This window comes from Rhopilema esculentum, chromosome 12 (assembly GCF_057945365.1).
Source record: "Rhopilema esculentum isolate cy_ngs chromosome 12, ASM5794536v1, whole genome shotgun sequence".
In the NCBI taxonomy this organism is placed as follows: domain Eukaryota; kingdom Metazoa; phylum Cnidaria; class Scyphozoa; order Rhizostomeae; family Rhizostomatidae; genus Rhopilema; species Rhopilema esculentum.
The window spans coordinates 1,370,871-1,385,658 of record NC_142826.1 but is presented as its reverse complement, the minus strand read 5'-3'; the positions used below and the strand labels follow the sequence as shown (position 1 = coordinate 1,385,658).

The following is a 14,788-nucleotide window of genomic DNA, read 5'->3' as shown; positions in this document are numbered from 1 at the left end:
ACGTTATTGGGCTAAGCTTGGGTGAGTTTTTGGGTATTTTATAAGGTTTAAAGGTTCTCATATGGCAATAAAACTGTAGATTAGATATATTGAAATGCTAGAATTAAAGTCTAACTATTTTAGGTAAATTTGTCTTCAAATGATGTTTTCAAATTGATATTTGAATCCCAAGTCCATGTTAAATCTTCGTTTCCACAGCAGGACTCTATGATAGTGATGCTTGTCGTCCTGCCTTGTACAGTAAAATATTACAAATTAAAAAAATAAGATCTTAGAAATGGGTTTCCAACTCAGATTACCATAAAATAAATACTCATTTACTCAAAATACAAAAATACCGTAAAATACATCAAAACGATGACAAACTTATTTTTAATGACGTCATTCAAATTTGTGGTCTATTCCTCGTTTCCAAGCCCAACACCCACAAGAGGCGATTTCACATCTATTTTCGTTACTTGAATCACTCCCCAAAGTTGGGGAAGTTGACGAAATTTTAGCGAAGTGAAAAAGTGGTTCAATTTGCATGCTTCACAGAAGTGCTTATTGTCAGAAGTCATTAAAGTCTTCATAAATATCCTTGGTTTATTGGTGACAGGCCTAAATTACTCTGACATAACGTAGATCATTCCTTGGGAGAAAGAACTTCGTCAGCAAAATGGAGTGGTTGTTTGGCAAGAAAAAGACCCCTGAGCAAATGCTTAGGCAGCATCAACGATCATTAAATCGTGCAATAAGGTAAATTTTCAAATTACTATCTTTTTATGCATTTTATGGCTCATGAAAAAGAAAAACATTGAAAAGTGAGCTTTGGATTTACTTTGCTCCTACGAGGTGTTTTTCAGCTCAAGAATTAGTGTTCTATACTTAGGTTTCTAGAGGCTCGAAGTTCCATGTCCAAATATTACACCTAATGCTTTCATTGTTTTCCGTGTTAACATTATTGTGCTTAAAAGACTGTGCGTGTGAGATCGTGTCGTGAACTGTTATTGCAGGAAAATCTGTTTAAGTCTCAACAGAATAAATGTGAAAATGTACTTTAACTAGATCTGAAAATAGACTTTCAATGCAAACAAAGAGAAAATCTCAAAAAATGAAAGGCATTAATATTTCATTGATTGCTATTAGTATTTTTGGCCAGAGCCTTTTTTAACATGCTAACAGGAGGCAATTGCCCCTGCAGGCCAAGTGGCTTTCTATTGTTTTAAGCAATAGGGTTTTGCCCCCTTCTTTATATAAAAAAAGTTTTGCCCCTGCAGCTAATTTACATTGGGAACGGCTATGTTTCTGGCTCCAGTAAATATAAATTTACAGATGCATGGAATTAAATGAAGCATTTGTTTGGTAATGGAATAATGTTTTAGAAAAAAAAATCTTGTGATGGTAAAAAATTAAAAAATGGCTTTGAATAAGCAACCCCTAAACAACTATTCATTTTTGAAATATACCAAAACATTTCGTCTGACACTCTTCAGAGTATGAAATGTCAGAACATAGATTGAAAACTCTAAGCTTGGAAATACGTATCCCAATGAGAAAAAGGCCAATCAGAAAACGTGAGCACATGACTGTATAGGTTGCACAATCAGTGCTGCTTGCCAATTGAGAATGTTACCAATGGAGTCCTAAGGTGAAAACGAACTCCTCTGCCTACACAATGGTGGTTTTTTGTGATTATGTAGATAGATTCCAAAACTGCGACAATCCTTGTCAAAATTTTTAGAACACTTGTGTAAAGCCAAAGCTTTAAAAACCCTCCCCCTATAATACAATGTTGTTCAATTTTGCTGGTTTGATGCTGAAAGTAAAAATCTTTTCACTGAAAGCTGTATGAAGGTATTGAAAGTAATCCAAGTTATACTAGGGGAGGGGGGCAAAATTTTGGAAGCAACCGTGATATATTAGTAAGGTACTCACATTGTCTGTTTGCAAGCTGTCAGGGAAGAGCATTTCAACTATTTTTTTGGCAAGAATTGTACATGAAGGTGATCTGGCTAAACATGTTGCCATTAGAGCTTTTTGCATAATCTGGCTTTTCACGTAAATGCTTCCTGATAGCAGAATTGTTTGTTTTAGTTATTGTTTTACAGTCATTTAAGAGTTATTTTACTTGCTTTGAATAATTTTTCACCATAGCATCATTGTGTGACAACTGTAAAAATCTAAATGAGCAGATGTAAGGTTGCACACATTTTAAAACAAACATTTTCTCTTTCAATTTTCCAGATATATCTATATCAGTTGAAACATGGTAAAATAATAACATCATTGGTCTCAAATATTAAAGCAAGCTTTAACAATAATGTAATCCTGGTAATATGAAATTTGCTGGCATGCTGGTAATTGCACCCCTTGAAAAGTTTGGGTGATGATGGTCTGCCATGGCCTGCAAAGGTGGGCAATCCATAAAATGAAGAGCTCATGATTTTAATGAAGACCTAATTGCATTTCAATTGCCATGTATGTAATTGAAGGGGTGTATAACTGTTTGAAAAAGCGTTCAAGGTTTTCATACAACCAAATAATTTTTATTTAATTTAGAAGAAGTTTCTTGAAAATAAAATAATTTAACAAAAGGCATACAAGTTTTTAAGCCCTGTTTCCACTAGGCCGTTTTCGTGTTTGAACCAATTTGAATGAATCCATTTAAGATTTTGAGTTCCATTTATGCGCTCAAAAACGGAGTCATTCGATACCAAACCAAAGTCATTCAAAAATGATGTTTAAATTAAAAAGTTGAATCATTCAAAAAGGATTCATTTGAAAACCCATTGTTTTATTGGGAACAGCAAAGATAGAGGCATTCAAAAGCAAAGTCATTCAATCTCAGCAAAAGGAGCTCAAATGAAGGATATATAAACTGATAAAAATGGAGTAATGGAAATGCCCACTTTATCGATTTGACCAAAACAGAGCGGCTCTGGGTAATGTGTTCTAGAAAATTCCTAGATGGAATGAGAAAAATGAAGAAAAGTACAAAAACAAAGTAATGGAAGCCAGGCCTTTAACAGTTAATACGCTCTCTGGAAATGCCATCAAGATAACACACACAAAAGAGATCAAAAATTTCTTTAGAGAAAATAAACAAGAAGTAAAAAGAAACAAAATAGAAAAAGAATAGTAATTCATAATGTGAAACTAGGCGTGCGATAAAAAGCATGTCTCAGCAGTTTTAGGCATGTGTTGAGACTGTGTTGAGGGGTATGTGTGCACACCTACTATTACCAGGATTAAAAATTGAATAGAAAAATGTCTAGTTTTGATGCTTTTGGTGCTTTACAACAAGTGTCCTGGGGATTGAACTTCCTAAAAGCTTCTTTGAAAATTCTCATGCTTCTTTAATTGCAAAGTAGTTTGGTATTACAATCGGAAATTTTCAAGAAGTTAAGTGCACAAAAAGGAAGAATGTGTGTGGAAATGTGTGTGGAAATATACTCAAAACTTTAGCTTAATGGACAGAATTAGTCAGGAAATTCACCCCCTCAGGCAGACATCATCCAATCTCTTTCAAATTTTTAGAGGTCTGTAGCTTTAAGAGAGAGTGACCGAAGCAAGTCTAGAGAAAGCAATTCATTGGATTTAGGATAAAATGTATGAATTACAAGGCAATTATACTGAAACCATATGCACTGAGTTAAACAAGTACGCCATGGTTCAAAGAATCAACTGCTTATAGATTAATCCATCAGTAGTGCACTAGCTGCTTGTTGAGTCTCTAAGTCCCTTTGCAACTTTCTATAAACATAAATGAAGGCAGGGTTTACTGTCTTTTGGTGTAACCTTGCTTGTATCAAGTTTGTTTGTCTGATAAATCCACACCAAAATCCCTGAATTCAAAAAGTTACAGTTTGGGAGGGAGTTCCTTTTTTCTAAGATACTTTGGTGGTTTTTAAAGCAAAGCTGGCTTATACCATAGAAAACTCCTTGAATGCTTCTCTATTTGAAAAAAATTGCCATGTTGAAAGCAGGATCGTTTACAGTAAACACTTGCGAATAAAAATTGTATATTTTGCCTGTGGTTGGTTTCTCAATGGCTTTTTTATGTGGATTATTTATATTGTCTCTCTTGTGAGATGAGTCCCATTTTCTTTAATTTTAGATATTCTCAAAGTTTTTATTAACTACTGCTGTCTAATCTTGTCTTTAATCTAATCTTGTAATCTCAAAATGCCTCATGTTTCTTTTATTCAGAGACCTTGACAGAGAGCGCACCAAAATGGAAAATCAAGAGAAGAAAGTAATTAATGACATAAAAAAGATGGCAAAAGAAGGGCAAATGGTGACTATATTTTTATTAGAAATTAAAGTGATTTAGGTAATTTTTTATGATCTAAGCTCGGTGAGCACTTACTTTCAGCACTGCATGTATTTTCAAGAATAAAAAATCGCACACACTACACTTTAAGATTACACTAACTCTTGGATTTCACTTATTTTTTGAACTTTAGGGCAGGTACTTTGAAAAAGAAACTGAAGAAAAACAATGATCATCTGAAGAAGTCATTGCCTTCCAATCTTTAAAATGATCATTTTCCAGCAGTTCTTTTAAGATTACGGTAAAAGTTTTCTGGACAAAAGCATCCATTTTTCGATTTGTTCACATTCTAGTAGCCGAACTTTCAAATCATACAATGTTTGAAACTAACAGGCATTTTGTTAATGGAAAAATCCCATGTAAATGAAGGTTTCCATAATTTATTTATCAAAATTCTGCCTGAAAATCTCTTGACCTGTTCAGCCGATTATCGTTGCTTTGCGGTTGTGGTCGCATGTCTCTTTTACAATATCCCATGACACATCCATGTATCCCGTGTCGGGCTGTGTTTATTCAAACGATCTTATTGGTCTTAAACCTTCAAATGACTTGACCCGGATTCCACTGTGGTTTACGAGTGTACCTTGCAAGCGTGATCAATAAAATCCAGTTTTCTCCGGACACAAAATTCTTCTACATACAGGTACAAAAAAGCTATTTTGTACCCAAGGAACAAATCGAATGGCTCATGGCCAGGACAGATATCGGTAAGCAAAGAGTGCCTCAAAATTTTTGTATTTGCTCTGGTCCGTCTTTTATAGCTCAATACAGCTATAAGAGGGAAGAGAAATTGCTTGCCAATATTTGACAGGATATAGTTTCAAGGCAAGGAGGAATTTGAAAATTCTGAGACATAATTTGGTAGCTTTGGATCAGCCCTTTCTGCTGATATAAGTTAGATTTTGTTACCTCCAACGCAAGGGTACAAAATAGCTTTTAAGGGTGGTACACTTTTTTAAGCAATAATGTTGCCTGGAAAATATCATTTTACAATATTTGCCAATTAATTTGATATGGTTGGAATCACCAAATTCTTGTGAATGGAATGATGTATAGTTTAATCTGATTCTGTAAATAGTATGACTTTTAGGGAGAAAAACCATATATCATGTCAAAAACGTTTACCGTAACCTTAAGATGCACTTTCTTATCCACAAAAATGAAGAAGAATGTGAAATAACACAGTCACTCTGGGCAAAAAAAGGAATGCAAATCTTTTTGCATTGCTGCAAGACTGCCTTTTTACCAATGGAATTTGAGCAAAGCAAACCGATTAGCCCGATCACACAAAATATTTACGCAACACCCAGGCCATGAAACAGGGGTACAGTCATACCTAAAGATGAAGCAAGGTACATGAAAATATTGTATTAAGTACCACTTTATACCGTGAAACAAGCAAGAAAAAAGCAGTAATATAATCTTAGGAAAGAAACATGGAAAAATACCTAACTCAATACATTTTTCCGCCCTGCATGCTTTTCATCAGCTCACAAGAACTTGCAAGCTGTCATAAAAATTTCTCCAAATGCAAAGAGTGGCATCCAGGAAAAATCAGACCCGAGACCCCTATGACTTGACACCCACCTTAGTTGTTGATCGATCTCTCACTTTTAGCAAATGAAATTTATTCAAGCATGAAAATTGTTGCACAGTTCCAGATTAATTCTTTAAATTTTTGAAAACTCTGTACTAAGTGAGAAAAATGGTTTTTGCGAAAACTAATGCTTGCGGAAAATTTTTACACACAAAGATTTTCTGCAGAGCAATATTTTAAACAATGAAATTTGATTCCAAAAAAAGTATTATTAAAAATTGCCCTTTGTGTTGGTTTTATTGACTCCAAGCCCCAAGGTATTGGTTTTGAGATTTGAAATTTGTGTGGGTTATAGTTTCCATGAATACATATTTTTTTGGGCCTGAAGAACACCAGTCCTAAGAGGGTCAAAAGCAACTGTCAAATAACTGATACATGTGTGTGACAAATCGCAGGTATTAAACGACAAAGAATGTAACTAATAATTATAATTTCAATTAAGGATGCTGTAAAGATCATGGCAAAGGATTTGGTCAGAACAAGAAGATATGTCAAAAAGTTTATTTTGATGAAAGCAAATCTACAAGCTGTCTCTTTGAAAATACAGGTAATTTTACGTTATGTTTCTTGGCTAACATACAGTGACTCTACCGCTAACAGGGGCTAGAATAGCTAAACAAGTCTGAATGTAATTATATTCTGGAGTTGTTTTTTTAAAGCTGAATGTTAGATTGGATAACATTATTATATTTTACTTCACTGCCTTTGTTTGTTTTTTGGGCAGTTTACTCTTCATAGAGTGATCATTGTTTCAAATAGTAACAATTGATTCATCAGTTTATTTGATCCATTGTTTTGTTTGTAAGATGTTTTTATTACCGATTAGTGACTAAAAAGAATTGTTATTACAAATCTAAGTAAATGAAAGAAGGCAAGCATTATAGTCAAGATGCTCAAAGCATCTCTAAAATTGAAGATTAATGCAATTGATTATAACTTAATTTATAGCTTGAACTATGATGAGCACAAGCCAAGTTGTCACAGTTTGTGTGAATATTTTGACACCTTGAGGCCTGCATTTTTTGATGATTCAGAAATAATTTATATGAAACAATGTATTGCATAAAAATCTTGAATCTAGTCTAGGGACATTGGGAAAATTTTCTTATAAAGATAGCTGTTGATGGAACTTTCCTGTATGTACCTGTAAAATGTTTGTACCAATGGTGTTAGATCTATTGCTTCCTCTATTAGTTCATTTGTTTCTATTCTACTTTCAAATGTTCCTTCCTTTCCAATTTTCTGCTCTATTCTCATTTGTTGGGAGCTGGATTGTCAACCTTCTTTTATTTATGTAGCCAATTAAGAGTCATTTTCTTCTTATAGACATTGAGATCAAATGATGCAATGGCTAGAGCCATGAAAGGTTGTGCCAAGGTATGATAAACCTTTTATTGATTGAATTTCATACGTTTATACAGAAATACTCCCTCTTTGTGTAGCATTCATACCTATCATGCTGCTCATGACCATCCAATGCTGAAAAATCATTTTTTTGGTGTTTACTTTACTTTTTATAAGAAAAATGCACATGAACCCCTTCAAAGGTGCTCTTGCCACAACTTTAAGTAACAGAACCCCGTGCTTTCGATGTGACTCTGGTTCCCAAAGGTTTGGTAATGCTTCACAACAGGATAGATGCAAAAGAGAACAATAGCTAGCAGGGCCAACGCCACTTAGGGGGGGAGTGGAGGGGCCATGGCCCCACCATTTTTCTGCGAAGAAAGTAGCTTTAAAGCTGCAGTTATAGGGGAAACCCCCCACTTTCAAATTCGTGGCTTAGGCCCTGGCTAGTCATGTCATTTTAAAGGCTCTTGCGCAACCTGCACGCTTTGCGACGATAATTCAAAAGACCAGGCCTAATATCGTACTGCATGAAAATACAAAACACATTCAATTTCTCAAGACAACGTCCGCTAAGCATGCCGGTTGACCAAGAGCCTTTAAGGCATGATCATCAAATCCCAGAAGGGGTCATTCATCAATTAAGTACGCATGAAGGGAGGAGGGGGTACCTGATGAAAAGCGTACGTTTGCGTACAGGTGGAAGGGAGAGGGAGGGGGGCTAACGGAGTTCGAGTATGTACGCAAAAAGTTTTTTAAGATATATACAGAATTTTGTAAAAAACACTACATCAATCGACAATTTAAAGGTAGAGCCGTGAATCTGGGTTCAGTTCAAACTCTTCGCTGTAATTGCTTCTGGAATGTGTGCTGAATGAGAGATAACAAGAGGCTTCATTGGTGGTTCATTTCTTAATATTCAGGGGTGGGCTAAAAAACCTTAAAAACAAACAATTTTACAGACAAATGACAAAATTTACTGATAAAAACGCTTCTGTTTTAACTGACAATTTAGCTCAAGCTGTGGTGGCTTAAGCCCCCCATACCCCCGTGCTTTATGAACCGGCCAACAATCATTGAGTTGAACTATCTTTATTTGTTAAACAGTGTCAAAGTCTTTTGTACACTTTTGTTTGCTAATAGTTGGAACAATCCCTATAAAGATTGACAAATGAACCAGAATAGTGTGGCCGTTATGAGACAAACGTGTTCACGATGGAACAAGATAATGGCTTAATAATAAGAAAAGTTCATTTCAACAATTGTTTTGAGTACACTTATAAGATTTTCTATGTTTAAATACTTTCAAATAAGAGACATTTTGGCCCTCAAAGTTTATCTTTTTAACTTTAAAGAAGTTGTTGAGGTTTTGCGAGTGAACATATAGATTTAGTTTTTTTGTAGTTTACATTTTCTTTGTACCAATTTTGTAGACAATGGCTCAAATGAACAAGCAGCTCAAACTACCCGAGATTCAAAAGATTATGATGGAGTTTGAAAAGCAGGTCAGGTTTAATTTTCGTTTCAATTTCTATGAATTTCGTTTGAATGCACATCTTTGTATTTCTATCCTTTTTTGGATGCCCTTCCTAATGGTGACCGAGGTTATTGATCAAATCAACCAAACACCATTGTTGCTCAACTGCCACTTTGGTACATTTTATGCTATCTATTTTTACTAATGCACTGATGGTTTTTATTGTTATCAAAAATGAATTTTACAAAGTCTCAAGCCTTTCATGTTTGCTTCTCAATCAAGTGGCAGCTCATTAGCGAATTTGTTTGACTGCACAAGGTTTTTGGAAAAAAAATTTATTTAGATTGAGGCTTATTGAAAAGATTGACTTACGTTGCCTTGTTTTGTGACCCTGGAAGAAGTATCTGTGGCTACGTTTTTAATGCTTTAAAATGCCAGTTTGTGTCAAATTCTTACTTAAGACCAATCTCCACTGGGCGAAATTTTGTCGAGTTTGCGCTGACAAAAGGCGAAAACTACGTGACGCACAATCTCCAGCTCATAGTAGCTTTGCGTGCCAAATAGAAAGCAGAATATCAAGATGTCAGATGAGAATACAAATATTCTGATTTTGCTTTATTTGTTGAGGCGTAAGAGAAAAGAAACATAAAAAGCAAATAAATGATTTTGGGTACGGAAATTCTACAAAGAGAGAGAAAGTAAGGGAACTTGCAGATACCTGGTTATAGATCTACAATTATATGACAACCAACTATTCTTTATATATTTCCGTATGCAAAGTTTGAGCAACTGTTGTCTTAGGTGGTTCCATATTTAGTGAAGGAATCGAAGTTTCGCCAACCAATAGATGCTAAGAGAGATATGTGTGACAGTTGGCATGTGGCATGAGCTGTAGGATTAGCCCCAGAGCTGTTGGTAGGATTGTAAAGAAACATGAGTGTACTTGTAACAAGAAATTGTATTATTCCCTCATCCAACACGAAGCTCCTTTTGGACTCAGACTCTTTGCTATATGTACATAGGACGTCAAATTCGCCGGCGACAGAAAAAAAAGTTCAAATAGTTTGAACTTTCAAGGCGAACGTCACGCAAAGCACATGAAACGAAAAAGTTCAAACACGCATGCTCATAACCTTTTGCCCACGTAGAAGCGAAAAAATTTCGGCAATGGAAATTGGCCTCTAGAAACAAGAATAAAGCGCCTCTGAAAGATAGTAGTATTAAATTTTGCATTGTGAAACTGTAAGTTTTTTTGCAGTCAAGCTGGTAAACTTCATAGCCCTATGTATGATACTGCTGTACTGTACACAGCTTTTTTCGTCTTTATTACTAGACTAGAACTTTTTATGGTTAGGGATTTTTACGTATTTATGTTGGAGTGAGAGGTTTTTGTGAAACAAAGATACATAAAGTGGAAGATGCAAAAAAGATGATAAAATGGATTGGATAAACCTGAAGTGCCAAAATCCGCTTAGTCATGATTTTTATGACTGCGATGCTATTGGTTGACCTTAAATTGGTCACATGAACTCATCTCGTACTGATTGACAAAACAACTTTCATCAATAGCAAGTTGTCAACAACGGATGCAAATACCACTTGAAACAGCAGCGATCATGCCGAAATCACGATACTTACCACGACTCAATGCCTTTAAGGTTTGGGCCTAAAGATTGAACAGGGACACTATCCATTTTCCTAGTGATATTGAGAGTCATGTGGCTTTTCCAAACTTTTCAATTCTACTTGAGATTCTCAGTTCTACTCATGAAACGACACATGAAACTTGCTACCTTCTAAAATGGAAATCCGTTTTATGGAAACGCTCGTTTTTTATCCTTTTTGGAGAACAGCATAATAACCAACGAGCCTGGCGATCATTCGCTTCCATGATATCAATTCAATGTGCAGATTTCGTTTTCAAATCGCGTCCTTAAATGGAACTGCTCCTGGTGTCTTTTCTTAACTATTCTACGAAACTGTAACACGGAAAAGCAACAAGGCCTAATGATATAGACCTGAGGATGTCAAAAGTCAAATTGGAAAGTTCGAAAAGAGGGATCTTCTACAGTGGAGTAAAAATATTCAACGCTCTGCGACTTTGCATCAAATCAGAAAACTACTATAATAAATTCAAGAACGTTTTGAAGGAACATTTTAAAGATTAAACTTGTATAATAACTGTATAACCTATATAGGATGTTGTCTATTTTTAACGCCTTTTTATAATTATATAGTTGTAACTTTCCCTTTTAAGTATTTACCAATGTTTTTTGTGATTTTAGACAGGGCTTCTCTTGATAGCAATATGCGTTTAGCTGATTGAATTACCCTGTAAAAATAATGTATTATTATTGTTAGTAGTATCAGGGTTTTCAAAAAGTGCAAATGCTTCACTCACCTTGGATTTGGCTCCGATTTATGCTCTAAACTGCTATCAATGTCAGTGTAAAAGCTCCGTACGTTCTGGTGGTGACTGGTTGGTTTATAATGTAAGTTATTTTAACATTCTAGTCAGAGATAATGGACATGAAAGAGGAAATGATGAATGATGCAATAGACGATGCTCTTGGGGATGAAGATGACGACGAAGAAAGGTTTAACGCATTTCTTACTGATTGCTATTACAACATAAAGTTGCATAGGTCGCATGGTCATTATGAAAGATTGCAATGAGACAGAATTCAGTGTATTGAAGGATATTGTAAAATTCAGCATAAGAAAATCAGAGAACGGAATTTAGAAGATAAATCCATTTTGAGTTTTCTGGTCTCTACTTTACTAAACAAGATTCAAATGTCAATCCACATCAAAATATCTGTACGTTTTCATTCTGAAAGAGTGGAGTTTTTAAATCCTAGACCATGGCTTCTGGTGACTTTGTTTAATGCGTTAAGAACTTTTATTATAAAGAAAATTAATTGATAAATTGATAACAAAGAAATCAATAGCTATTTTATTTTTAGAATTTAAATATTTGCTCAGTATTTCAAAGCGGTCAGTTTGTTCAATACTCGTAAAAGATTTGTTCAATAGCCAGTATTTCGTTATTGTGCTTTTTCAACTTTTGCTATGTCTCAAAGATGAGAAGCGTCGTCTTAAGGCAAAAAACGTAGATAATGCTACACAACTGTGATTCTTCGTCAGTATATAATAAATACCTTCTTAATGTTTTCTAGCGAGGCCGTCGTTAGTCAAGTTCTTGATGAGTTGGGTCTCAGCTTAACAGATCAGGTATTTAACCGTGTCATCTTTACAGTTCTAGAATAGTCTTGGATTTCATTCTACATTTTGTTTTATTTAAAGAATGTCAGCACAAGGAACTGCTAGTATTTTCTGTGTCTATTGTCAAGCCCCAGTATTTCAGCAAGCTTAAATGGGAATTAACTGTCAATTTGCTTTCCCACATTTCCATTTTTTCATAGCTTTCAACCATGCACTGTTGATATGAATCAGTAGACATTGTCATATATCTAGATATCGTAGTTGATTTTTCAAAACCATCTTTAGATTTAGCCATGTCAAAATGTATTGAAATGCCAAAAGAATTAGTTGAGTTGATTGTAAACATTGTGATCGGCCCATTCTACTTTTGCCATCTTCCTCCCCCCTCACTGCTTTGATAGAAATGTCGATATGTTTCATTGGCAATGTCTTTACTATTTAAGTATTAGCGTAAGTATAAAGAAGAGATGTGGACCGGACCCCCTGCAATTTCAACCGATCTTTTTCATATAATCACTTGGCAACAGCAACGATTTTATCCCATCAACGTAAGATTAGTCTTGCAAAATCCAACAAAACCATTTCTTAAAACTATAAATATGCATGCTTTGTGTACACTTGCTTCGAATAAGTACATTGGGCTTTTAGAACACGTGCTGTAATTCTTTTTCTAGGCCTGTCTCCTAAAAGTCTTTACCACACTAAAGGGCTTCCTTTCTCATAAGCCACACTTTTAGTTAAAGGGTTTTGATTGAAATTATTCATAGTATCAAAAATTTAAACTGTAAATTGTTACTAAAACAAAACCAATCTTATCAAGAAAGGAAGTAAATTTGGAGACCAAATTACTGTACACATAAGCGTTGAAACCTAGCTTTTAAGTTGTGGATGTCACTTTCTGTAACACTGTGCACTGAGAATTTTCTCAATGGTGATTTGTTTCAATGCAGTTATCCGGATTGCCTGAAGCTGGTGCATCGTTGAAAACAAGCCAGAAAGCACAACCAGCTGCAGCCGCTGCAGATGCCGATGCTGATTTGCAAGCAAGGTTCGCATTTATTTTTTAATTTCCTTCACGGTGCTTTAATCCATAATTACGTTGTTTTGAAAATTTCATCATCGTCACATAAGTGAAATATTTTTTCGCTGTGATGATTAGATTTTCTGTTAATAATTTAAAATCTTATGGAAAGTTTCGACATCAGGGGAGCCATTGTCACATATTTCATGTGAAGGTGGAGACTTCCTACACATAGCATGTTCTTCCCGCACATGAAATGATTGCCTCGCACATGGAATGATTGTCCCGCATATGAAATGATTGTCCCGCAAATGAAATGATTGTCCCGCGCATGAAATGAATGTCCCGCACATGGAATGATTGTCCCGCACTTGGAATGATTGTCCCGCACATGGAATGATTGTCCCGCACATGGAATGATTGTCCCGGCAAATGGAACAATTGTCATTCATATTCCCGCCTATTCAAAGCTGCCTGTATTCCGAGCTGAAATGCTAAATTCTTTTGAACGCAGAAAATATCCAATGTTGTCATATTTATGCCTAGCGAGAATGCAATGACTGACATCAGCATGACAATGCAGCAAACAGTTATCTTCTATGATTTGAAATGTTTTATTTTCCTAATGAAACATATTTAAGTTTTAACTGAAAAACAACTTAAATATTATGTTAAAGTTTGCAAGAATGTGTCAGACTTTGCTAAACATATAGCTACTGCCTCGATATGTTTTGCTCTACACCCTGCTGCTCTGTTGCTGTATACATAAGAATTTCCTCTCCATTTTCAGGACTACGTCATCAAAAATGCAAAGTGTTGATAATATTTGCTTTTGCTTTTCAGGCTGGACAATTTGCGGAGGGAATGATCGAGTTAGAAATGGGAGTTTCCAATCTTCACTTATCTATTCACGGAACAAAAGATTTGTATATTAATTTTTATACCTTATACAATATTAAATAGACTTTTATTGGAAAGGTTACATTGTTTAGACAGCAAGGTGCATCTTTGAAATGAGATTCTTTACAGCATTTTAGTAAATTAGCTAAAAAAATGTTGTTAGCTTGTTGATGCTAATTTGTGCACCTATATATTTGTCGACGAACACTCTCTTTCTGTTATTTATCAAAGATTGGTTCTAATCACGTGACATCTAATAAAATTCTACGGGACATCCCGCGATTTTCTGCATAAGCCTCTTCGTGTCATTGCCTTTCGCCTTGACGAATCAACTTAAACTTTAAGTAAATTAAGTTAAATATTTTATGGACCAATAATAGCTTTCGATTGTAACTTTGACAACTAAACTCTGCTGACAAATAGCTTTTTCAAGTATTAAAGTATATCGTTTATGTAAGGTGGCTCATCAGTCCAAAGTAAAGTGATTACTCAATTTAGGCTCATCAGTCGAAAGTAGTTTGAAGCAATAGGGGGATTAAATGGTTAGTTTATGGCGTTTAACAAATATAAACTAAGGATTAAAGCTACTTAACGGTAAAGTTTTATTTGTAGAAGCTGTTGATTATAACCTTAAATTTTGTTTCTTTAGCAACATGGGAGGTGTCAATTTTCGTTAGGAAAAGGTGTTTTATGTATAATCAAACGTGTTTAGTTTGAAGCTCGTTTTCGCGAAGTTAATCACTTTTTGCCGCGTTTGTATGAAATATTACGTTTTCCCCTTACATTAAAATAAATATTGCATCTGGTTATATTTCAAATATTTGTGCCCGACTTCTAAGTTTCTCTTTCACCTGTCGTTTGCTGGATTTCGTTTCTAATTTCTTCATCATGCGGACATAATTTGTCAGA

General features: G+C 35.0%; 1 protein-coding gene across 1 annotated transcript; it reads left to right on the top strand.

Moving 5' to 3' along the window:
- Positions 1-440: 440 nt before the first annotated feature.
- On the top strand, positions 441-14,710 carry LOC135681368 (charged multivesicular body protein 2a). The gene is made up of 9 exons (XM_065195816.2): positions 441-738; positions 4,192-4,279; positions 6,355-6,459; positions 7,239-7,289; positions 8,690-8,761; positions 11,248-11,330; positions 11,913-11,967; positions 12,909-13,006; positions 13,823-14,710. The coding sequence occupies exons 1-9, from the start codon at positions 659-661 to the stop codon at positions 13,845-13,847; spliced, it is 657 nt and encodes a 218-aa protein (XP_065051888.1). The 5' UTR covers positions 441-658; the 3' UTR covers positions 13,848-14,710.
- Positions 14,711-14,788: the final 78 nt, after the last annotated feature.